Genomic DNA, 25,993 nt, shown 5'->3' with positions numbered 1-25,993 from the left:
TTTGGAATTGTTATATCCACACAAACTTGCTGTGTACACCCAACTTAGTGGGAATGTTTCATATCAAATGACCACACAAAGGTAGGTCCAAATATTGACTAAAATTTGTTGACTAAAATAATGCTAAAAAAGTAACAGTGATGTTTCGAGTATGAAATATTAGCTATATATATGAATATATTCAGCTCTTAACTGAAATAGATATTGGGAAGACAAAATAGGGTATCAAAGCATACTTCATGAGATTATTAAATAGCGGTAGAATTCTACTGATGGCTATTAATTTAATTTTATGGTGTTAGCTATAGATACTGATGTGAAAGTGTCTGGTACCATGGGGATGAACACAGTGAATAGAATATGCAGATGTGATGCTGAAATGAATATATTACAGACATAGTTTGGTGACATAGTTGTGAACTGGGAATGAACCAAATCAAGAATTCTGTATGAATGGGACTGTTATTCCCTCAGCTTGGCTGTTCTGTGACATAAAAGTTAATGGAAAAATAATATGTAGGTTTAGAGAAATATTGCCAGTTTGGAGACTTGGTGTAGTATCACAGAAAGGCTGCTTGTCGCAAAATTAGGAGACTATAAAGCAGCACCAGAAGTATGAGAAAGGGGGATTGTGCATTATGCATCCAAAGAGGCAAATGTTAGTATATGGATGTGAAATGACAGTACAGCTATAAATGATAGCACATACTTCCTAATCCCCCCCCCCCCCCAAAAAAAAATTCAAATACTTTGAGATATCTTTAACTACTCAATAATTTTTCATCTTTATACTGAGGGATTTTAAAGTAATAAAGTATTTTGTAGCATACCTCTCTCTTTTCAGACTTCATGGTTGCACACCTGAACTGATTAGTATTTGCTTTCAGGAGCAGATCCTAAAATTAAAGTAATTAGCTTAAAGAGTGTAGTACATTTAAATTCTCTAATAAGAATTTTCTGTATCAAAAAGCCTTGAAGCCCCACCAGTATATTGTTTCCAGTTAATGAAAGCTTGACTTAGTATTTATATGAATTTTAATTCCTGCTTAAAGACTTGAAGTAGGCAAGTCTTTATTTTCTGCATAGTTCTGCCTGGTTGTATCCTTTGCATAGGCCATCAGGCCTTTGATAGATCTGCCCATATGAAACATGTTGCTCATCCAGAATTCCACTTAAAAGCCTCATAATTATCTATGGCACATCAGTCCCATAGGTAGTAACTGTTTGCACATAGCTAACGAATAATGACTTTGTTTTTGAGTTAAATTAGATAATTATGATCAGGGATCTGAGCCCAAGGCTTGCTCCAATAGGCACACCCCTAACAGTAATTCCACCTGTCATTTTAAAAGAGGAAGTACAGGCAGCTACATTTCCAGTTTGGGGTTATTTCTTTTGGTTGTAAACCAAATCTCTAATCAAAGCTGTGAAACACAGACTAGATTTTCTGATGGTTTTCTGGACAGCCTCTGTCCATAACATCAGCACTTCCCTAACTGCCTAGAGTACGGCTTCCACTGTTGTCACTCCTTCTTACAGATGCTCACATGTGGTACTTCCTATAGCTTCTGTAAAAATGCTATGAAATAAATGGTATTTTTAATGCATATTTCTTTTAGGACCCAATATTTCAGCTTGTTTAGCAAACAGTCTAGGGAACTGACCTTTGTGAATACTTTGGATGCCTTTTATAACATTCCAGAGGCAACAAAACCTGCTGTTATTGCAGCTGTAATTTCTGTGGTGGTTTTCCTTTGTTCCTTGTATTCATACATTTTCTCTACTGAAGAATGTGGCTGGTTGTTAAGTGATTTTACAGTTGTCATAGATTTTTGACAATATAGGCAGTGTGATATCTTGCTTTTCCTCCCCAGTTTTTCTGGGAAGCTTGTACGTACAAATAAGCACACAGACAAATATGTGTGTGCTTTTTCCACAGTATGGAAATAATAAAAGGATACAAAATGTTGTAATTTTTTATAATGAAATATCAAGCATAGGTAATGTGATGGGCCAGCAAAAGGAATGCAAAGTTTATCCCCCTAGAATCTATTGCATGTTAAAGCATTTACTATAGTTTAGGAACAGAATCCAATGCCCCTTTCACATGGACGTGAGGAGAGCCCAGAACAGTGATAAATGGGCTTGTACTGGCTAGTGAAAACTAGAGTAAGGCATTTTCAGAATGGGGGTGGGAGAGTGCAGATAAAAAGGAGTCAAATAGCATGCCTTTTACCAAGCTAATGCTGTCATTCGATTGGATATGGAGATTGCAGTGTGGGGAGGAAGAAAGTGGAAACTGAGAATTAATTCTCTTCCATGGAGGAGGCGACAACTATCTGCTTTAACTATGATAGGAGCTAACTCATTGAACAGGATTATATCAAAGTTTGGATCAAATAACTAGATCTGTTCCATTGTTTTCCCGGGCCCTTCCTTCTCCTGCTCTCTTAACACACAGACCATGTACTCTGCTTCTCTACAAATCATGATGACTTCCCACTCTCTCAGCCTGCTGAAGCAGAGTATGGAGTCTGCACAAAACCCAAGTCAGAATGTGCTGATATTTTAAAACAGTGAGTGATGATGTGCTTATTTATCAGTTACTAGAGAAAACAAACAAAAATATTGAACATATTTTGTATTTTGAAGCCTTAATTATTAAGCGAATACCTTAAATATCTGCATTTCCTGTGGGAGTAAAAGAGCCACTATAGTATTTCAAGGAGGAGAAGAAAGAAAGCATCTATCTGCTACCTCACATGGCTACTTGCATCAATTCTCACACAGTATTTGTATAGTGAATAAAAGGCAGACCTTGTCTGGAAAAAGGGTGATAGAACAGAACAGGGGATACAAACTTAATGACTCTAGAGAAAAAGCCAGGAGCTATTAGGTGCAAAAGCAAATATGTTTCAGATGAAGTTCTAACAGTTATGGAAATGGAACATTACAGAAGAAACAGTTTAGAAGAAAGGAAAGAGTAGAACAAGAACATAATACACTTACTTCTGCTTTTCGACGATTTTTTGTTTTGATTTCCTCTAGTTGCTTTTTTTCCTGTGGAGGTTTGTAGGTGCTTGGAGGAACCTATATTAAAAGGCAATAATCTCAACAATATGGGGTATAAAACATTCCAAGCGACATGTTCTTGCAGGAAAAAAACGCAGAATAGCTACAGTTATTTTTATAAATATTGATTCTTTTCTATTAGTGCCAGTGTAGAAGACATGAACAGATTCCAATTAGCTGGACTACCCAGGCTTTTCAGTCCTGTCCAATGTAATATAACCCCTGGTCAAAAGACCAGAAAGAAAAATGTGAAACTAGTATAAGAAAGGCTAAAGAAATAATAAATCCTGTACAGCCTATGAAGGTAAAAAAATGTTGCCAGAAGGGGAAAAGTTCTGTTTGGCATCTCATAAACTTCAGCTTCACGCACTGACAGCCATATAGGGCAGCTGACTAAAGTTAAGCTGTGGAGCTTTCTGGCACAGTGTGTGGTTGTAGCAACAAGTTACAGAGACTCCAAAGAAGTAGAGGGAAGACCATCCTTTGAAGTTTATTAAATACCCAGGAACTTCATTGTAACTGAGGAAGTCTTTGAGCTGAAATGTGGGAGACTGAGAAGGCAGTTGGGAAAAGCAGCAGCTGTGCTTGTCCATTCCCTGTAGTCTTCCTGGACGTCTGTGTTTGGCCACTCGTAGAGAAAAAACACTGGGTAAAATGGGCCTTTGCTCTGGTTTACTACGGCTGTCCTAATGTCCTTGTAGGGACATAACACTGGAGGTGTAAATGTTTGGAGGTAGAGGACTGAGAGGGCTCTCCTAGCATTAGTCAAAGATTTGGGAAAGTGTTCACATATCAGAAAGTGCTACAGATAAAATGACCAGGAAAGATTTATCGTCTGGCTGTCATATGGATCAACAGGAGATTAGGGACAGTATGGCTTTGAATTAGGCTGAAACTTCTGGGGGATTTCAATATTTGCCTGAGCAACAAATTTTGCCCAGAGCAAACTCTGAAAAAAGACTGGATGTCTCCTCCCTGTGTGGGTGAGATAGTCTGTCAGTTTACTGGACATCTGCATAAATATTTATCTTGCTAAAAATGTTCTAGCTCAATTACAAGTTACAGAATTAATTCTTGAATTAATGGGGAAAATCTATGTGTATTGTACTGGAGGTCAGTTTAGGGAACATGGGGATCCCATCTAGTTTTATTGGAATATATAAAGAGCTATGCTTTGAAAAACTCATCAATCTAATGTCCTTTCCACTGCCTTTGCTATTTGACATCATTATCTACAGGCAAAACAAATGCACAAACAGAAGCAGCTAGCAATTAAATGCCCTGGTGAGATTGCTCAAGTATTTTTGTGAGCTTTTTAAGTGAAGTAGAACTGCAACAATTTCCCAGAAGTATCTAAGAATTTTTATTATGCCTTTATGGATGGAGGAATTAAAGCCCAGAGGATTTGCAAAGGGTTGCACAAGCAATGAGTATCAATTTATTTCACTCTTCTTCCTAGTCATGTGCTTTACCTGCAAAACTGTACTCATCTGCCAGTGTAAGCTGAAAATCTCTCCTCAGAAACTGCTATGCTTACTCCAAGTAATTTAAGACGACTTTCAATCAATCAGCTCTGTTTCAAAAATTATCTTAGCCTTGTAATTTAGCCCTCAGATACCATGGTGATGAGTACCAATCAGACAGACAGACAATACAGCAATTACTCAGTTGCTGTAAGAGGATGAATAAGTCGCTGTAAGTAAACTCTAAATTCCAGCAATAGAAAGATCAGAAAGGCCAAATGGTACCTACTTAATCCTAATGTGAAAGAAAGGGTGCTGGGAGTAAAAGACACCAGCCCTGCTTTTCATCTCCAGCCAGTAGACAGGCCAACTATGCTTTGTGGATATACTTTTACCAGAGGTTTATTTAGGAAGTAGGTACCACAAGAAGTTTAAGGAAGAGCAAACTGAATAGTCATTTTGAAATTTGGTAGTCATCACTCTTCTATTTTTTTAAAGTTACTGTCATAAAAGGGACAAGGGCAAGCTAAAGCAATGTGATTGTATTAAGAGCTTCTATTTTTATACATAACAAGATCATAAAGAGAAATACATTGGTGAGTCTATATATTTGCAAACAAAATCCTCTGTATTGGCCAAATGAATTAACTCATTTAACTATTTTAAACAATCAGCAATTCCACTCATGAGGCAGAGCTGAAATAGTAAGAAAATATCTTAAAAATACACTAAATTTGGCTGAATGGTGTGTTACAGGAACATCTCAGTGCGGCCTTTTTATTTTTTTGAACTACATTATTGGTTTACAGAAAATCTAAAAATAAAATAATTGCATAATCTTATTATTCTAATACAGCAGTGATATTAAAATAATTTATTTGTAACTCAAGGCCAAGATATCAAATGAAATTACATGTGTCCCAATCATTTTGCATATTATCAGGTTTGAGCACCTGTCTCCATTTGTTTTCTTTGCAAACTTGAAGCTAAAGCACTCATTTTTCTTTGTAGAATTGTATTTATGAATGTGTGTATGCGTATGTGCATGCTCGTGTGTGCATCCACATGCTTTTGTGCAAAGGACAGTGAAGAATTTATAATCTTTAGACCAAATATTTAGAGTGAAATGTTTCATTACTAAATTTCAAATTAAAGTGTTTTTCCTTTTCACTTACTGTCCCCCACTTCTGATGAATGTTTATGATGATGAATGATTATCTTAACCTTCTAGGCCCATGTTACTCCAATGAAAATTTCCAAGGTCAGTGGAGAGTCCCATCTCCATACAGATCCCCAAGACTACCCTGCCTTCTGCAGTAACCCACATCTCCCGTCCTCTCCTCCAGGAAGCGTGTGTTCGGTGTGCAGCACAGTGGTACAGTCCCAGCTCCTGAACGCTATGTATGTGGTATATCTTATCTCAGCATTTTATCTCTACTATATCTATACTATAGAATATAATGCAGCCTACCAGAAAGAAATACCTAAAATAATAATCCCATTAATAAGAATGAACTAATTTCACCATAGGGATGCAATAACTTATCAGTAGTCTTTGCTCAAAATCCAGATGCCTCCATATGAATTCATACAACTGTTTCAAAGTCGAGCAGTAGCTACACCTGTAGTTACTTTGACTACAATAGTCCCTGCTAATATACCACATGTCAAGTTCTTTGACAGATGCATGACAGATGCATCTTTGACAGATGCATTTTTTATTGCATATCTCATAAAATGAACAACTTCTGGAAAAAATGGATGAGAACATTCTGCAGCAGATTATGGGATGTAATCTGGAAGAGTTTTATTTCTGTGCATTCCTTGCAATTACATACAACCCCCCCACCACACAGTAGCCAAAACTATGGCCTGCTCTCACTTTACTCTTTCTTGTGATCTGGGCTGTCTTTTCAGTCTCTGTTCAGGATGTAAAATGGTGATACTGGCAACAATATGGCAAATTAAAGCGAAGTTTAATTTGCTGAGATAGGTACAGAAATGAGCACAACATATGTCACTACTACGCTAATGGTTTTATATTCACACAAGCTTTTAAATTTGCAGACTTGGCCAGAATGTAAACCAAATTTAGTATAATCCTAACAACACAAATGAACTTCAGTAAATGCATCCCTATTAAAGCAAATTTATTCTAAGAGGGACTGCACAGCATAAAGGTACTAAAATGACAGCAATATGACTCATTCCTATACTGATTAAGTAGTTATTAAATGCAGTTTTTCAGAGCCTGGTATTAAGCTGTTTCAATGTAAAATCCCATTAACTGTATAACACACAGCCATTAAATTGCTCTGCCATCCTAAGATGTAAATGGTTTCTAAGAGCATTCAACACATGTATTATTTAAAACCTGAAGTGCTAATACAAGGTGGCAGATAATGCCCAAAACTATGACTTCCAAGCTCACTTCCCACTGCATTTAAATATAGATTATTTTGGAGTCTTTATTAAGTTAGTCATAGCAGCTTGATCCTAAATCCTCTTTGCCTTACCCCAGTGAGCTAACTTGAAACCAATCGTATGTCTCTGATTTGTACCAGTATAACTGAATCCGTCTTAGACAATGAGTAAAATAAAAGCTTAGCATTTCAAAGATAAATCTAGTCTCATTTATATGTGAGCAATAAATTTAAACTGAAAAACCTTAATTTTAGAGATTCAACATTAATACAAGTAGAAAGGAATAAAATTTGACCCTTAAGGAGGAGCTGCAAACCTAGAGGCTATCTCGTCTCCAGTGAAATTGCTTTGCCATTTATTTTAATGAGAGTTCATCTACAAAAAACCCTAAGTTTATAAAAAATTTTAATTTTAATGTTCCTTTATTAGCTGCTTTAGTGCATTATCCAAAGCAAACATCTTAAAAATCCAAGGACTACCAGAAATACTTGTATCAATACTGTCATAAATTTGCACCCAGTTGTATAGTTCTACCTCCGAAAGTCACAAAACAACTACTGGAACCAACCTTTTCCCTTGTCTTTGTTTGGCTTACAATTTGCCTACACAACATTCAATGAAATGAAAAGAATCACTGAAATGAAAACAATTAGTTTGTTTTTCTTTAAGAAATCTGACCTTCAATAACACAGAATTTTACAAAAATTCTTGTTGATCTGTCAAAGTTTATAGATTTTCTACAATTATTTTTAAAGAGACTATTAACTCCCCTACCATGATTTTGTGCACAAGCATACATACAACTTAGTATCTCTCAAAGCAGAAAAACACTCACAGGTGGCCTTTTTTCCAGTACTGGTATTAGCAGAGGTATAGGAATGGCACGTGGTTTGGGTACAGTCAAATTAAATTCCTTTGGCTGAGTGACCGTCGAAGTCTTGACAGTGGTAGTATGATTATTTAATTTATCTGTGAGCTGTTCAATCAGTTGCTGTACTTTTGGCTGCCATCTTCAAATAAAAACAGATTTTTCAATTTTATTTATTTTTCTTTTCATACAAACTTACATGCAGTATGAGGTTGGCATCAGTGCAAATTCTGTAATGCTTTCAGCCATTCAATTTTAATAAAATTGACTATGAATTTGTACTCATGATTTAGTTCGACTGTGTTCCTTCACCTCTTACAAATGCTAGCCAACTCAGAGTACTAGTGGTGAAATAGCCACAGTTTTTACTGAATAAGCAACTATGTTGGCAGTACGTATTGCAGGAGGACCAGACTATGAATCAGAAATGCAGGTGTCATAAGCTAAGTACACACTTAACATACTTAAATAAAGAGACTATGAACAAACAGTGGTCTAACTATTGCCACTTTTGCCAACTGACAGAAAGCACAGGCAGTTCTAATAACAAGACCAGAAAGATGTAAAGGATTTGGTGAATTAGGAAATGAACCCTCAGTGAACCCTGAAGGTTGACTCCCTGGGGAAGTCAAGATGATTTTGATTTCTCTGAGTTTGGATTTTGGCTTGTATGAGGGTTCAGACTTTTTCCAAGGAATGACAGGAAGGTGCAGAATTCAAGGTAAGACACAAGCAGCTTATAACAGGGCTAATTATGGTGACAGCTTCATGTCAGTTATTCATCCTCTATATGTGTTCTATCCTTAAGCATGTAATGGAGCTTTCCCAGAATTTAAAAAAACAGCTGACAATGAAAATTTACAGGAACGTGTTTATGTAACTGCTACCTTAGCTAGTACTGCCATTATGGGATGAGGCTTGCAAGTAACTTCTGCAAGTAATGCAGGTCCATTAAAATAAACAGGACTCTTTACACGAACTCTTTACATTAACCTGGCTTGTGTCAGCAATAGCGTGGCCAGCAGGGACAGGGAAGGGATCTTACCCCTGTACTCAGCACTGGTGAGGCCGCACCTCGATTCCTGTGTTCAGTTTTGGGCCCCTCACTACAAAAAGGCCATTGAATGACTCGAGCGTGTCCAGAGAAGGGCAACGGAGCTGGTGCAGGGTCTGGAGCACAGGTCTGATGGGAGCGGCTGAGGGAACTGGGGGTGTTCAGTCTGGAGAAGAGGAGGCTGAGGGGAGACCTCATCGCCCTCTACAGCTCCCTGAAAGGAGGGTGCAGAGAGCTGGGGATGAGTCTCTTTAACCAAGTAACAAGCGATAGGACAAGAGGGAATGGCCTCAAGTTGTGCCAGGGAAGGTTTAGACTGGATATTAGGAAGCATTTCTTTACAGAACAGGTTGTTGGGTGTTGGAATGGGCTGCCCAGGGAGGTGGTGGAGTCCCCATCCCTGGAGGGGTTTCAGAGTCGGGTCGACTTAGTGCTGAGGGATCTGGGGTAGTTGGGACCTGTCAGTGTTGGGTTAATGGTTGGACTGGATGATCTTCAAGGTCTTTTCCAACCTAGACAATTCTGTGATTCTGTGAACCTCACTAGCATTAGAAAGAGGAATACAAAGATATATTTAAAAGAATTTAAGCTACTAAACTCATTAAACTGATCAAAGCATCCTCAAACCCCTGAAGGAAATTTCAAACCCAGTAACCAAATATGGTCTTTAATGTTCCTGTACAATTTACATTTACTACTTCTAGGCAAAATATGTATTTGTTACATTGAATGTAATCTACACAGTGTGAAAGGATTAATTCTACTGACTGATACAACAGAACTAGATGCAAACTCTTTTTCAGCTGACATTGTTTGTAGCGTATTTTTGTCTAACAGTGTTTGCCATCATCTGGGTTAATCTATACTGACTGCAGTGAGGAGGATGTGTGATTGCAGTCACATTGGTGTACCAATGCTAGTTCTAATTTATCTGTCCTGAGTAAAAGTGAGAGTGAAAAAGTGACACAACAGGCTACTGAGCTACTGTTTCTCCTCATGAAAGTGGCAAGGGTACTCACTCTCTCACAGGAAAGTTTGGCAAGGGTACTCATGCTATTGTATCATTACATAACCAATGTGTGGTCACACCAGGCACCTCAGAGCATTTAAACTGTTAAATGATGCTGCAGTTGTGTAAATAAATAACAATTTTAAAAGACTTGTTTACATGCTTATCTGATTTGCTCAGAAGGGATTTTACAACCATCAGCATACAGAAGCCTGTGCATAAAGCCAAACTCAGGGAAGTCAAACATCTTTTTTCAAATGTTTAATGTCATACAGATGTTGAAGTGACTTATGAGGCATGAGTCTAACTCTGTAAGGTAATTTGAACCTTCTGATTTTTTTTTTTTTTTTTTTCCCTATGATGTTTGATCTATTCAGGGACACTGAGAAGCAAATGTACAACAGCTGTGAAAGGACTTGACTTTCCTATGAGAGAACCTTGCCTCTGGGTAAGTAGAAGGGATTACTGCAGTCTCACCAAGACAAGAAGACTTTCAAGTAACTTCAGTAGGAGAAACACTTTAACAGCAAATTAAAAAAACTTTCAGAGGAAGCTTTCCCCAGCTTTTAAACTTTGAGGTGGCTACAGGCTACTTAAGTTCTGCCTACCTTAGCAGTGGATCAATCCAGTTCTCTTTTACATACAGCGAATCGTAGATCTGACTCCATTCATCCTTTATCCATGTGTTCAAATACAAGGCATTGAAGAAGAATCTAAGAAACTAATAATAAGTGGCTTCTTTTAACATGAATACTGAAGGTATGGTGTATATAAGACTACAAAAAGATAGTTGCTTTTACTACAAACACTGCTGAAGAACTTGCTTGTATTTTACCCTGTACAGACATAGGTGCTCGGTATTTGTAGGTTCCTCTTCGTTCTGTTAGGACAGCCCCATGTCTTTCAGCTCTATTTTGTGAAACACTAATAGTAAAATATTTCTAGTGGCCTAAAACAAAATATGGGGGCTACAACATGGGGATGTGTTGATGCATCTTTAATTTGCTTCAAACATTGTGAAACAAAAGTTTTTATTCAAAACTAATTACTATGGCAATACACTGATTTTAGTATCAGAGTCTAATATACCCAGAGTTTCAGAGTCTAATATACCCACAATCAACTGATTATCTATAGCTGGATGATCCATGGTTCCCAGAAACATGCCAGGCCTGGCACTGCACCTGAATTACTTAAGTTCCTTTCAGCTCCCTGGGAACTGGGCAGAAAGAACTGCTGAGAACTACAGTAGCTGCTATACAATATGGTTTCTTCTTTTATTGAAATATAATTAATTGGCATATTCCCATTAAACTAGAAGACTGAAATTTGGCACACTTACACATTGTAGGGTTCTACATGCTGGAGAAACAGCAACTAACATTTGAACTTTTGTTTCACAATGGAGTTCACCAGAAGGTCAAGAGCCTTTCTTTAAAACTTAAACTGTTCAAATGGCCTTTTGAAATAGACTCTTGAAAAAATGACACTCAGATTCAGCATGTATCACTTACAGCAATATGAATTCCAAACTTGCACCTGAACTTTTTCATGAAAATTATTGGAAATGAAAGTACAAGCAAGTATCATGCTCAAATAATCCCAGTAATAGAAAAAAAGCACACTAAATAATATTGACATTATGAGACATACTGGAAAGCAGTGTGCAGTCACTTGAGAAGCTTCGAATGGAGACTGCAGAGCTTATTAGTTCAGACTTGGCATCAGCCCTCCCCTAGGTTGGTTTCCATAGAGCCATGTAGGTCTTTGTGTTAAGTTTTTAGTTCTAAAAGACTACCAAGGAACTTCTTAATTCTTGGCACATACGGTGCCAAGCCCAAGGTGGCTCAGAGCTTTGTGAATAATTCAGCTACAATTCAATTTGACTCAAGGTGTTTGCTGCAATTGTTCACCATGTGTAGAAAGCCTGCTACTTGAAATCTGTAGTCTTGATGTGACCATTTCCAAGGAATTAACTGGTAAATTTAGTCCTATTTTCATCTGTTGTGCTTCTGGTAGAGTCAAAAGACTGATCAACAACTGAAGGACTAAATGAATATTACCCCTTGGATTACCATTCTTGCCTAGGAACTACTGCTTTTCCCCAAAACTGCAGATGCTGGCATATCAACACACTATCCAAAAGAAGATATTTCATCCCTAAAAGCATGACTATAAACTAAGTGTTGAATTGTGAAGAAGTTGTTTTTTTGGTGCTTCCAGATTCAGTGCAGTTTGCTAAGTGTATGCTAAGGGATACATCTCATCCCATTGGTCTAGAAACTCATTCATTCTCCTTACGGAGGATCTTTCTCTGTAGCGCATGCATGTTGGATTAGTTTTTTCACCTAACATAGTAATTTGTCCTTGTGTGATGTATAAATAAAATGCTGGAGGTCTAGACAGAGTTCATACTCTCCAACAAAACATTGTATATACTCTAATTCTACCAGTTATTGTCACAAAATTTTACATCCATGTATCTGAGCTGTATATATAATTATAGACCCAGTGAACATGTTCCCTGCCAAAGTACTCCTCTTACCTTATGGAAGGCCCTAACTATATACAGTCTATAAAACACGTGTTTTTAAATCCGTGTAAGCAAGTGTGTGTACAGGGGTGGATTGAACATGCACTGATATGCCTAAAATGAGGCAGACCCCAAGGGGTGAAGCTATAATAGTTTCAAATTTCTAGGTATTCAGAGAGCTCACAGAAGTAGTTGATGTAGAAAACTGCAGGTGGTGATTTGTAAATCCTCCAGTTTTCCTTCACTAGCTTTCATTAAACTGAACTCCTCCATCTCAGTGTCCTCAGTATTCCTCTTTTACAGCCCAGTCCATCCTCAGAGGCTTCAGTCAGTTGTCTACTACACTGCCACATGAAACTAAGCCTCTGAACTGTTGTTTCAGCTCTCCCTGACTGATCTCCATCTAGGTCGTCTAAATATTTGCCAAAACTATCTTTTATGAAGTACTAGCAACTCAACTACCTCTTCAAGCTAGATGAAGTTATAATAAAGGCACACAGTTAGTGATTTCTAGCTGGCTACTACCCTTTGAGGCCTCCTACTGCAACACCAGCTAAGTACTGGTCATTAACATTTCACATGGCATTACGACCAACGGGTGATTATGTGATTGATAAATGCTATGATGTACTCCTGTGAGGTACAGAGAATGGTTGACTGTGTAATCAGAAATCAATACTGCGATGTATATTTCATCCCTAGAGGAATGCTACAATAAGGATATGCCCCAGTATGCATCATACTAGAGAAGGCTTTGAATGCAGCCCTGGAACAGTTATCCAGGCAACGCAGGGATTGCAAACGGCAGTGCAGCATTACCAAACATCATTTCTGACCACAGTCTGCCTGAGTCAAAAAGTCCACAGTTTTGGTTTTGATAATCCCTATCACAGATGGCAAATGTTCGCAGAATAAGACCCACGACGACGTAGCACATTTCATTTCTTAACAATAGAAACTTTTGTGTTTTGTGAACTGAATTTCTAGGAAATATCCCTTATATTTCTGGTTTGCCCTTGGCCACATGTGACATGGGTGGCAATCCCAGTATCAGCAGTTGTTGCTTCTATAGCAGCAAAACAAAGCTCTAAGTTCTCTGCTTGGATGTTACTAGCATGTCTCCTTAGATAAGTCACTGGACAGCCATTTTGACAGCAGAATTATTCTGCTTACTCCTCCGTCTTGAATGTTCCAAGAGTTTCACTACTCACAGAGCATGATAACCAAGATTCACTTCCCTTCTAGAAGTGGTGGAATTACACCGGAAATTAATTGTACTAACTTTTACTATTTTAATGTACTCTGGCTGTAGTAAGACAACTGTGTATAATTAAAGACTGTTTTGTAATGCATTTTTACACGTGGGTTGAATTAATACCTTCCTTCTGAGAATCTGAACACGCCCTGCTAATATTCTTAACATATTTGTACACAGTAGGATTGTATAGATTTCTAAAAAAACAAAAAATGGGAAGTTTCCTCATCTGGTACTATCTTTACATCCCTGTCGTCATTTGCAGAGCTAAAATCCTTATATTCACAACACAAGCTTTTGACTCAAGAAAGTAAATGCAAGAAGAGCAGGTTCTGTCTCTCCCTACAGATCAGCCACTACCTGAGAATGATATTATTTGGGCTGTACAAACCCACAGCTATTTCCTGTAGTGGTAAATGCAATCAAGGACATTCCTGTCCGCTCCTTTATTCCTCTGCTGATTCCTTCCCTCTTACTGTAGTTTAGTTCTTCAGCTCTGGCAGCTCAACCACCCATAGGATTGTACCTTTCAACTGCAACAGAGAAATGAAAAGGAAAGCAAGCAAGAAGCTCTTAAGAAGGCTTTTCTATGAAGAAATTGTAATGGGCAACTGTATCTTGAGGATCATATTTTGAGCTAAAGGTGTAGAGAAAAGTGTCCTAGCCATAGTCTCAGGTTCTCCTGCCACTGTATGACCCAACTTGGACTTTTTTTACCCCCATGTCCACCATGAGGCTGATCTTGTCCTACTTCTTACTGGTCTTGTCCCACTGTTGCTACTCATCATAACAGCAATTACAATACCCAGTTCTTATGTAGTGATTTTCCTTTGCAGATCTCAGAAGTTATTTCTAAAGGACTTTACTGCTCTGAGAAGCAATTGGAACATGAAACAGAACAAAACAGGTTCTTGAATGCTACAAAGAAAACACCAGTTATTTTGCTTTTTTTACAAGGCAATTATGAAATTATAAAGATGTTTAATTCAACTTTTTATTTCAAGAGTGTATTTTCCCTAACTTACAAACCCTTACATTTTACAATAAATACAAAAGAATAACATGTATCAATAGTAGAACAGAAAAATAAACTTGAGCTAGCAATGCATAGCTAAGTTCTTAGAAGAACAATCACACTAAAGTTACAAAATTGGGTTTTATCCTATGATTCTATAATTATACAACCCTAAAGAATTTTTGCATGTATTCTTAACATTACAGAACGGGAGCTTATGATTTCCTGTTCAAGCAGATTAACACGTGTTAGTGAGGTAGCATTATTATTCAGCCTGGATATTTTACCTAAATGAAAATATCTGAACATGCATCAATCATAGGCAAACACTGTCACTTTGATTTGAATGGATTCCATCATGCAGTCCATTAAGAGAAAGGTCTACTCACACAAGTCGATCTCATTCAACTGAAGACTACTCATTTGAGTAAGGTTTATCTGCATGATTAAGAAAATTCCATTCAGCCTGTGATATGCAGAAAAATTTATTTTTCAATTAAAGTAAATCTAAGTAAATATATGTGAAAAATTTTTCTGCATCTCAACTGAATTCAGATACAGTCTATGGGTCAGCATCCTGAAGGAAAATTCCAAATTTCTGAAAACTTCTGTTGCTAAGGCTGCAGATCGACCTTCTGCTGGTTTTGTCTCTGTTGCTGGGGGGACCAAATGCTGCTTCTAAATCCTCTGCTGCAGGTGCATTAATATAATCTAGCATCACTTTGGAGACAAAGAACCTCTTCTAATGCAAGAGAAGAAAACCTAGGTACCATGGTGATGAGGATCTGATAATATACTTAAGCAAACAAAGTTACATCTACATGAAAAAAAGTAGCAGGTGCAGCCCATTGCATAATGCAGCAGAAAAGAGTTATTCCAGACAAGGAAGGAGAAATTATCTGAAATAGAACATCAGGGCACTGATGCTTAAGCCATAGTAAGCTTGGTGAATGGAATCAACAAGAGAGAACTGGCGCAAAGTGGGAAGATTGTGTTGCTAGCTGAATGAGCTCGAGATGCATCCAATCCAGTGGCTTGTGTCTAAGATGTTTACCAAAGGAGGGGCTGGGAGAGCACAGTAGACAGTGATTTGTCTGTCTACCAGATTATGATAATTCTTCCAGCCACTTCTCTGTTCTTTCTAACAGTTAATGAAATATATAATTTCTGTCTCTTAATGGAGACAAAAAAAAACCCCTAATAAAAATCATTCCATCATTAGACCATCAAAACAGAGTGAATAGAGGGTTTCTAAAAACGTCATGCAGAGACTCCGTCCCTACATATTACAAAGCAACTGCACTTATTAAAGAGACACTGGCATCCACATGAACATTCAAAATAATCAGAATAAGGATAAACCTTACTCTTTTGAGTATTAATTACTAAAATTTGCCTATTGCTTGAATTCCATATATGTTATTCAAACGCTGTGTTTGGCCTATGCTTTGAAACATCTGGATGATCAAAATTACATATGCTATGTCACCAGTAATTTAATTTTTAGCCCAGTTCCCTAAAAAAACAGGGCTTATGAGAAAGCACTGCTGCTCAGTTTATCCCTCTGCCCCTCTTTACAATATAGCTTTTAAGATAATCAGCACTTTCAACCATTCTGAAAGAGTAGAGATCTATATTTCTACAGATTTCATTAAAATTAGCAAAGAAGTAGTGGAGCAAAATCCAAATTTGTGACTCCAGAGAGGAAAAGGCAGGCAGAACTCTATTGTCACGCCTTCTATTTGGCAGCAATAGTTTGGCCAATTGCATGTATGTTGTAACTGGGTAACTGGTACATGCATAGCTCCAAATGAGCAATTGGTTTTTGGGAAGGAGAAAAAGAGATGGAAGGACAATAGGCTTGATAATTGAAGTAGTAGTGGATTGTTCAGGGACAAGAGAACACTAATCAGCAAGAACTGCAAGTTTCAGTAGATTCCCTGTGTATGGAAAAAAATTCTCCTGCCTAAAGTCAAAGAAAGAATGTGAGCAGAGCCAAGAGCGAGCATGCAAGTTAGAGGAACAACTGTAAATCACAAGAACTGTAAATCATGTGATTATTCTACCTTCTCAGATTATATAAAATACATTTTAAGTTGATCTTTGACTGAATATGAGTCACTGTGTACGTACAGAAATGGATGGGTTTTGTTATAACAAAATACTAATTTAATTTCTGAATTTAAACCGGAAATAACACTAATTTCTGAATTTAAATTATCATGCAAGTTGAGAAAAGTCATCTGCTTAATCAAGCACAATGAAGAGATCATTAATTTTTTAAAAAATGTTTTGTACTTTCATTACCTTTTGCATTTTTGCAGTGTCCAGTGATTTCACAATTCTGCTGAAGTGCTGAAGACCAAGCTCTTCTAGTTGAAAAGTAGCCAGATAACAAATAACTATCAAAAGATACACACATTTAAAATGCAGCAGGGAATTCTAATAAACCTATACCCTACTCTCAGCATACTCTGGGATTTAGACTGTTACTTTTATTTTAAATAGTCCTCGATGTTGTTTATCTAACTAAGCAATATAATGCTTGACTATGAGAAATTGTAATATGAAGTTATAATATAATGTTAACCCTATATTCATTATTAGCATCGTGACTCTGTGCCATGGTTCATATAAATTAGTTATCTCTTTCAACAGACAGATCCAAGCTAGTGCAAATCTACACAACTTTATGGAATTCTAACAGCCGAGGATCTAGCCGCTTACACAAAAAATGTAAAACAATTGTAGTTATCTCAAGTCACTCATAGAGGTCCTTTGGATGCCTGCAAATGTCTGTGTGTAAAACTGGGAGATCTACCATAGCAGCATTTGGAAACCCTTAAGGCCAAAGGTAAGATCTTGCCATGATTTCACAGTCATTTCATTATGCCAACATCACCACTAAAATAAGCAGCTGTGTCAACCCCTAATTGCTTGTTGTCATCCCCTCCTTTTACTTCCTGGTGTTTCTTCTCCTGGGCAAGTACAGTCACCCACACAGCCAAGTTAGAACAGATTGTGAATTTTAACCTGAAGCACTTTCTTGATCAGTTCACTGGATGGCTGCTGAACACAAGTTCTATTTCAGAAGAATCTATGACATAGGGTTGAGAATGAGTGGCCAGTGATGAGAAAAAGGGCGGCTTGTTTCTCTGGGTAATAGTACCAGCTTATCCAACAAATATCTGCATATTCTATCTGTGAAATTCTGTGTTAGTGTGGCAACAAGACAGGGAGAGTAAGAGCCTGATGGTTCCTGAGAGACATGACTGAAAAGTTTCTGACAGTATTACATTGTTGGAAACCTCTCTCTTTCAGTGTAACCAAAATTTTCAGTGTAAGCAAGCTTAGTCTGAGAAAATGTAATGTGAACAGGAGACGTAAAAGAATGCTTTGATAGTGAACTTTTCAACATACTCTGTTTTTAATGTTTTCAGAGAGGATAGCTCTTATTATTTTGTTCCAAAATCATAGTTTATTATACATAACAAAAATTTTAAACATAAACTGTCATACTTCTAGTATTTATTTTCCTTTTTTTTTTTTTTTTTGCAAGTGACATTTTGCAGAAAATGTTGTAATCTTTGGTTTTATTCTGAATTAGAATAAAACAAAGTTTTAAAATTGTGAAATTCTCTGGGAAGTCCAAGCCTGATACTTGCACGCCCCTCTGGCAAATATAAAGTTCAATACAGGAAGAGGCACAGTCAGTGCTGTGAGATTTTTGCAGACGTGTAAAGTTCACGAGCTCCTGTATCAGCTTTCATTTGACCATACTCACTTTGATCCATCAGGCTTCACTTCCACTGCAGTATTTCAGCTGCTATCAAGCAGTAATGATAACATCAGTAAATTCTGACCAATGTGCTGCAGCCAGCTCAGTGTATTGTTAGGCTTCAATCTTGTGCTTTAGCATAGCAACATATTTAAGCAGTCTTAGCAGAATATACATTTATCTCCTACAAGCTTTATTAAATTCAAATCTGCTCACACATAGCAACAGCCTTTATAAGCAGCTTTGATCATTTAAGTGTCAATGCAGCTTGGCAAAGGGAATCAGAAGCAGCTTAAAAAAATGTAAGCCAATGACCTTAGACTCTCAACTTGTTGATAAAGGAAAATTTTCCGGGGCCTACCCTCTGCCTATGATTAATGAAGGCTTTTGAGTGGACCAGTCCTGACAATCCAATTATAGCAACACTCAGCTTAAAGGTATAATTTATGTGCTCAAGACACTGAAAAACATGGCTTTGGAGAAATGGAGACAATGAAACATTACCGTTTAGAATAAACTCAGTGTACTATTAATTTCATCCTTGACAGTTCAGCTTTCTTTCCGTTTGCTCTTTGATTTAGATTTCTATTCCTTTTCAGATTGTGACAGAAGCAACCAGAATTGCCACAAAAATTTAGTAGCTTTTAAAACATAAAATTTAGTTTTTTGCACTTTTAACAACTCTGAATTAAATTGACTGGATTTTTCAAAGTACCCACAAAGCTTCAGAACATATCTCACTTAGAGAGCCAATGTCAGTGCGATTTGTGATTCCAACTTATTTAGGGACAATAAATCAACTTCAGTATGTGTAGTAAATGCACAGTATAAAAATATTTTTTAAATTACTCTTTAATGTATTTCTCAATGCCTGAAATAACTTTGGGAGTAATAACTACTCTGATTAACTAGCTCATACAATCAGATGTATTGTAACTGATTCTAACCAAGTAACTAATAAAAGGAAACTAATTGACCTCATTCATGGAGACAGACAGAAGTCTATTTATGTTATTGTGATGGTCAGGAACAAGGAAACCCATGTATGGATAGAGATAGTTGTATCTTCATACAATGAGACATGCTGTGTTCCTCAGCAGACGAAGCTTTGTTCCACAATTTCATACCTGAATGGCAGAGGTACTAGGTTGCATAGAAGAGAATAAAGGGAAATCACTGAAGAACATTTTTTAAAGTCATGGTTAAACTTCCAGGATGCTTCTTCCAAGAGACTTCTTCCAGCCACCAATGCTATTTTCCATCTGTATGTTACCTAATCTGCAGGCATATTCTGCAGAATTTTCTTAGGTAAAATTCCAGTTAACACCTTCGAGAGTCCAGACTAAATAACAATTTGAGGATTTAGGCTTTACATCATAAGGCCATTGGAAAAGGTTCTGTACTTCATACTGCATTGGGCACAATGACAATGCTTCAAATGTAATATAATATTAAGACCTACATTAGTAAAATGATATTTTTTAAAGTTTTGTGGTAAACACATTTAGTGTTTTAAAGAAAACTTACCTATATAGAGATTACGTTCAGAAATCAAGCAATATCTCCCATCTCGAACAAAAAAGGCATTGACCACTACATCCAATAAGGATTTATATTCTATGCATCCAGCTAGTGTATCCAACACAAATTTTTCTTCTGTCACGTTAAGAGTCTATAGAAATACAAAATTAATAATGATTAATGTATTCTGGAAAGAAAATGTTAGTTGTGTACAAAAAGAAGTACAATCATTTTGAAGTAATTGGAAAACTTGAAAAACAAATAGCAGTGCCTTTAGTAAGGCTGACGCACTTCTAGTACTATCAAATACGGGCAGTTCTAACAAATTAATGGACCTTGTTAAGTAAAATACAACCTTCCCCAATGTTAAACTTTCCATTTATCTGCTGACATATGGATTTAGTTAAAAGGCCTTGATGTGTGAATGTCAATAGTTACTGCAAAGAAAATTTGAAGTCTCTGAGCTACTTAGCCAAGAGTATGAGAAAGTTTCAGTAAGGGTTTGCTTTTCCAGGACGAAACTTGTTCTTTGCTGGTGAAGTCGGTGATACTTGGGGAGACTAAATTGAGGGGAGAAGCTGGACCGGGATTACAGAAAAAGACTCTTAACTGCTACTGTAACCTAATACTGGAGAATATGACTAATTTAAACTAAACCTTTGAGTGCCAAGATTCTTGTTAAAGCAGACTGTTTCTTACCCAGCTGCACTCTCAGTCACTCATAATGTTCATGCAATACCAAAAGAGAACAGAAAAAGGAGGGTCAGATGGTCACTGCATGCCATTTGGATCCTACCTCATAATCCCTTTAAAAAGTTTGAATGCTCCTGAACTTTACAGAGTTTCAATCATAATAAATAACGTATGCAATATCTGTTACTACATGAGACAGACTTCTAGTATGAACCACCTCTAAACACTACAATAAAATCTGAGGGTCAGAACAGTTCATTATTACATGAATTGAAAAAGGACAGCCACACTATGACAATATGACAAACAATAATGATTCTTTGACCTAAGGAGGTTAGTCAAGAAGCCAAGAAAAAAGCTAAGTGCATCTTCTGAAAACACGTAGTCCACATTTGATATATGATCTCTCCACAGCTCTAAGATGTGGGAACAATTGAACTGCAATGATATATCAGATGAAAGGTTCACCTTGCCTAGTAGGCTATCTGCTAGCATCTTGATTGCTTTATTTCCCTAATGTGATTCATTTCTAGTTTAAGGGTATTATTAGAGGCTGCTGGAAGGAACTATGTGAGTGTTCTGATGTATGACACTATATAGGGCTTTGAGATTGAGCAAATACAAGGCAAAACTGTAAAATTAGAGTTCCAATTCTTAAATGTAAAAATGATGCAGAAGCATTGCAAGTGTATTTTCTCGGGTTGTCATTCACAGCAAGCATAATTCTTTTTCCCTACTCCTGCTTAAAAGCCACATTTCATTCCTTCCAATTTGTGCATCATCACTAGAAAAAAATAGCGCCTCCATATAATTGTCTCCATATCCATCTATATTTATATATGCATATACTGATACACATGTATGCAGGAAAAATTACACCTACGTACATCCTTGTAATTTCTTTACTGCCACTGGGATTAAACTAATACATCTGATTACTTCTCTAGCAGAACTGTAATAGACAATATTACTAATGATACACATACAGAAACAGAATCAAGGTCAGTTTGTTGGTTTTTAGACCCTTAGGCTAATAATAGTTAAAATTATAGAAAAGCTTTATTTCTATAACTGAAGTAACCAGATATGACTCTGAATATATTCTGTGACCCAGATATGTTGGGTAAGAAGAAACAAATTGTAACCAAACTCATCATTGCATGGAGACACGGAAGGTTCACAAGGTCTGCTGGGCAGCACTAGAGACTGAGTGTGAATAAGCAGGATATCACCTACATTCTCAATCAGGGCTCTGAAGAAAGAAGAACCAAGTTGTGGTTGAGATGGGAGAAAAATAAAGGGGAATGTATTTAGGAAAATGAGAGCCAACTGGAGTGAGGTGGCAAAGACGGAGCACAGAGAAAGGAGTGAAAAGGAAGGTAGGGGAAAACAGGAGATACAGAAGGGCTTAGATGGAGGATAGGCACAAATAGAAAGGCAGAGGAAAGAGACTGAACACATCTGAAAATATGCAATGGGAAGCATGGACTCCATCTTGCTAAGCACTGAGAATTCTTATGAGGCACACTGTCCATTCCGAATATATCTTTTCTGGATGAAGATTTATGGAAACTCTTTCATAAAACTGACAAAGAGAATCCAGAAATTTAATATCCCATCATCCCCCCCCCCGCTCAAATCTGTATCTCATATTTGACATGAGGTACCTGAGAATTCACCACAAAAGGCAAAAGCAAACCTCTGCAGACAACAGTAGCTCTGATAATAGAAAGTCCATGGTAAAACTGGACAAGCCCATTGCAAACAAGCCCAACAAAGGCAACTACCCCTGCTAGGAAGCTAGAATATAAATTGTTTCCAAAATATTTGATTAGAATCTTTGAATTCACCTGCTGAGTACTTTGATATATATGTGTAAAGTGCTACAACAAACCAGTGCTTATCAAATGTACTTTGGAGAGATGACCAAAAGTAGACAAGCAGCTAACAAGATGACACCAGTGCCCAAATCATATCTCCTATGCAGTTCAGACTACAGCATAAAAATACCATTGCATATTTATGTTCATTCTACTTTTGTTACTATTCTGAGTTAACAAGTCAGTCAGAAGTTAGTTATTTGGACAAACACAGAAATAAGTGCTTACTCTTGCTTAGTCCCTGAGCAAGAAAGTACATAACCACTACATGGCCTCAAGCTAAGCAACAAGGTGACAGGAGGTGCACCCTGGGGACTGCTGTGCCCCAGAACATCAGTACTGACTGGTAATTCTGTGGACCATAGGCCAAAAAGTCTTGTCAGGAAATATTATCAATTGAATCTGCTTTCAACTATAAATGGTACTAAGTGTTCCGTTTCTACATATAAAAATTGAGAGTAGTTAAGCAGCCTGCAGCTGTGTCATCCAGGGAAGTGATCTCATCAGAACTCATAAAACTAAACAAGACTGGGCAAGATCAGTACTTGGATAAGAAACTCAAAGGTGAGCTGTTGTTGGTTAAGCCCTGCTGATAATCTAGTGAATCAAAACCCAAGTCAATGTTTTAAAACAGTTAGGATACTCTCTGCATAGAAAGTGCCTTGTGTTCTCAACAAATTTAATCAAGGATGTTTACTGTTTATCTGTATATCTGAAACCATAATTGCTTTGGGGAAGTAATATGTTGGGTAGGTGTCACTGCTAGCACTAATTCCTAAGGGCATTCTTTCTGTGTGGCTTTCTGTTGTAGTTTATGTCAGTAGCATATATTTCTGAAGTGGTCAAATGATCCTGAAACAGTACAATATGATGGCAGATTGTACATTTATAGCACCTTTTGTATGAGGTTCTCAAAACACTTCACTAACATTAATTACGTTTAATGAGACTCCTTTTGGCTAATATTATTTTGCTAATGCAGGAACTACGGTATGGAGCAAAGACATTTTCCCCAGGCGACACACTAAGTCACTGGTAGCAACAAGAAAAGAATTAATAAACACTAATTTGTGAGCCTTTGTTTTGTCCATCAGAATACCTTCTTATCTTTTCAAGTATGCTTTACTGCATGTATTTCTCCATAACAACTAGCAGTTAGCTATGTTTGCAAGTATGTTGTGTGAGTCCTTCAGCATGAGGAAGGCCAGATAATTTACAGGTGAAGGTAACACATGCAGCTAGCATTCTGTTGCACCAAATACTGAAATTTGTCAGAAGACAAAAATAGATCTTGAAAAATATGCCTATTCTATGCTCAGGAAACAAGCTTTCTCATGTTACAGCTCAGTATTTGTTGTTTTGTTGTGTAAAGCATAGTACATATAAGATAGATGAATACTGGATGGTCCTATATTTTTAATGTTTTGGAAGCCTGTATATTACTGTGTTGACCAATGGCTGCACTGGATATAAGTAAAATACAGTTATATGTGTTCACAATGCCATTTCCATACAAATACCTGGCAGTGTTCTCTCTATGGCATTGAATTTCAGCTTTTTCTGATTCCCAAGTGTTTGAGTTGTAAAAGAATGATTCTGTCTGAAATTATTCTGAATGATCCTGTGAAAAAAATGTGTGTCTTGTCAGAATATATGCTGATTGGCGTTATCTCCCCCTTTTGAGAAATCCCTAATGCCCTTAGCCTGCTTCCATTGACTTGTTTTCCTTGCTCCCTGACACTTAGCTGTAGCTGGGAACCAATCAATTTTCTTCAAGGAGAGAAGAGACTGTGTAAGAAAGCTTAAGCATAGGACTTCGTACACAAACAGCTTTCAACATGTGTTAGTACAAGAAACAGCATGAATTAAATGGAGAAGTATCTGCAAAAAGCAAGCTTTGGCACTGTGGGTGTATGGTAATAAGGATGGTTACAATGGGACCTGTTTAAGGGCCAGAGACATCAGAGAAGTACGGGTAAGGAGAGAGGAAAAGCTCTTGTTTCTGGAGAGAAGGAAGGAAAAGAACATCAGCTGTGCTCTGAGACTTCTCATGATAAGGATTTAGTTTAAGGTGAAACAAACATTTTAGAAAGAAGATAATATTTGATAAAAAGATAAAATAGCTTTCACCTCCTGAGAGAACTGAGTAATAGTATGTGCTGAACTTGTCTATTTCTAGAGAGAATATGCACATTTTGCAGATGCAGTCTGATTAATTTATAGTGCTACAGATGTCAGTGCTAGTCCTCTCCAAGGGTCTAATCAAAATGCTGTGGAAATGAAGGAAAATATTCCTACTGACCTCACTGGGTTTTGAATCAGTCACCAGAACCCAGTCCTCTTTCCCTCTGAAGTCAGTGAAAATGCTTCCAATAATTTCAGTGGGGGAAAAAACCCTGCGATCTTAGGATATAAGTAGGAGAAGGTACTGCTTCTGCTATTTACAGTCTATGCTGCAGTCACAAGCTAGTATTTTCATCTTCAGCTGGTAATGCTGACCATCTTGAAGAGGTACAGTTAACGTTATTTTCCCTTGTATTTAATATTAAATCACGAGTGGGACACTGCAGAAAACTCAGATTCCATCCTTTCCTTAGAAAGATCCTAATCTGCATTTATGTCAGTAACTAATAATACAAATTAGACTTGTATAATTTAGTAGGATTTTGTTCATCACATATCAAAATAATCTTTCATTACATTATTTTCATATTTAAAACTAAATCTGTGACTTCTGACATTTGGAGATTTTACTCACAGTTGAGTGGGCATGTGTGAGACACACAGCTGAACCAACACAAATGAGAACTATGAAGACTTATGCCAAATTACACCATGTTCTTGCAAAATGGAAAGCTCATAAACAGGTTCATCTTGCTATCAATATGAGAGGGATAAAGGAGTGAAATAATGAATTTGGGGTGGCAGTTCTGATTTTAGAGAAATAAGCTTTTTAGTAGATGGGATTTATAAAGGTCAATATGATGGGTCTGATCCTGCAACTCTAACTGAAACAAATAATTCCACTGAAAATAAAGGGAGTTATTTGCATGAAGGCACAAACATTGCATGGTAACTTCTGTGTTAAAATCTGTCTCTCATTATCGTAGCAAAAGCTTGATTCTAACAGTCACGAGGAAGAAAAAAATGCCTTGAATGCTTCAGCTAGGTACAAAACTTAGTCTTTTTTCAAAATGAACTTTACTATTTTACTACTTTCCATTACTATAAATGGCCTGATGAAACTATATCCTTACGTATAATATACACTGGATGAAGAATCACTCTGGATATGGATAATTTTTGATAGATTTAATTGAAGAATACTTAATAAAATGAAGGGGGTTTAGTACACAAGAACAAAGATAATATCTGGATGGCATCTGTTTGATGAAAGGAGTATTAAAAAGCATTTGGGAAGATAAACA

The 25,993-nt window shown here is 37.1% G+C and overlaps 1 protein-coding gene across 1 annotated transcript in view; it reads right to left on the bottom strand.

Moving 5' to 3' along the window:
• The window catches only part of CFAP99 (cilia and flagella associated protein 99), a 62,192-nt gene that overhangs the window by 27,339 nt on the left and 8,860 nt on the right, over positions 1-25,993 (bottom strand). The window contains exons 3-8 of the mRNA XM_074903732.1: positions 19,999-20,143; positions 17,001-17,095; positions 10,499-10,611; positions 7,795-7,969; positions 3,010-3,090; positions 831-896 (exon numbers count right to left, since the gene is read on the bottom strand). Coding sequence (XP_074759833.1) covers positions 831-896; positions 3,010-3,090; positions 7,795-7,969; positions 10,499-10,611; positions 17,001-17,095; positions 19,999-20,143 — 675 coding nt within the window. The remainder of the gene's footprint in view (positions 1-830; positions 897-3,009; positions 3,091-7,794; positions 7,970-10,498; positions 10,612-17,000; positions 17,096-19,998; positions 20,144-25,993) is intronic.

Source organism: Athene noctua, chromosome 4, assembly GCF_965140245.1.
Source record: "Athene noctua chromosome 4, bAthNoc1.hap1.1, whole genome shotgun sequence".
Taxonomy (NCBI): domain Eukaryota; kingdom Metazoa; phylum Chordata; class Aves; order Strigiformes; family Strigidae; genus Athene; species Athene noctua.
Note: the sequence above shows the minus strand (reverse complement) of the source record. Positions and strands in the feature narration are given on the sequence as shown.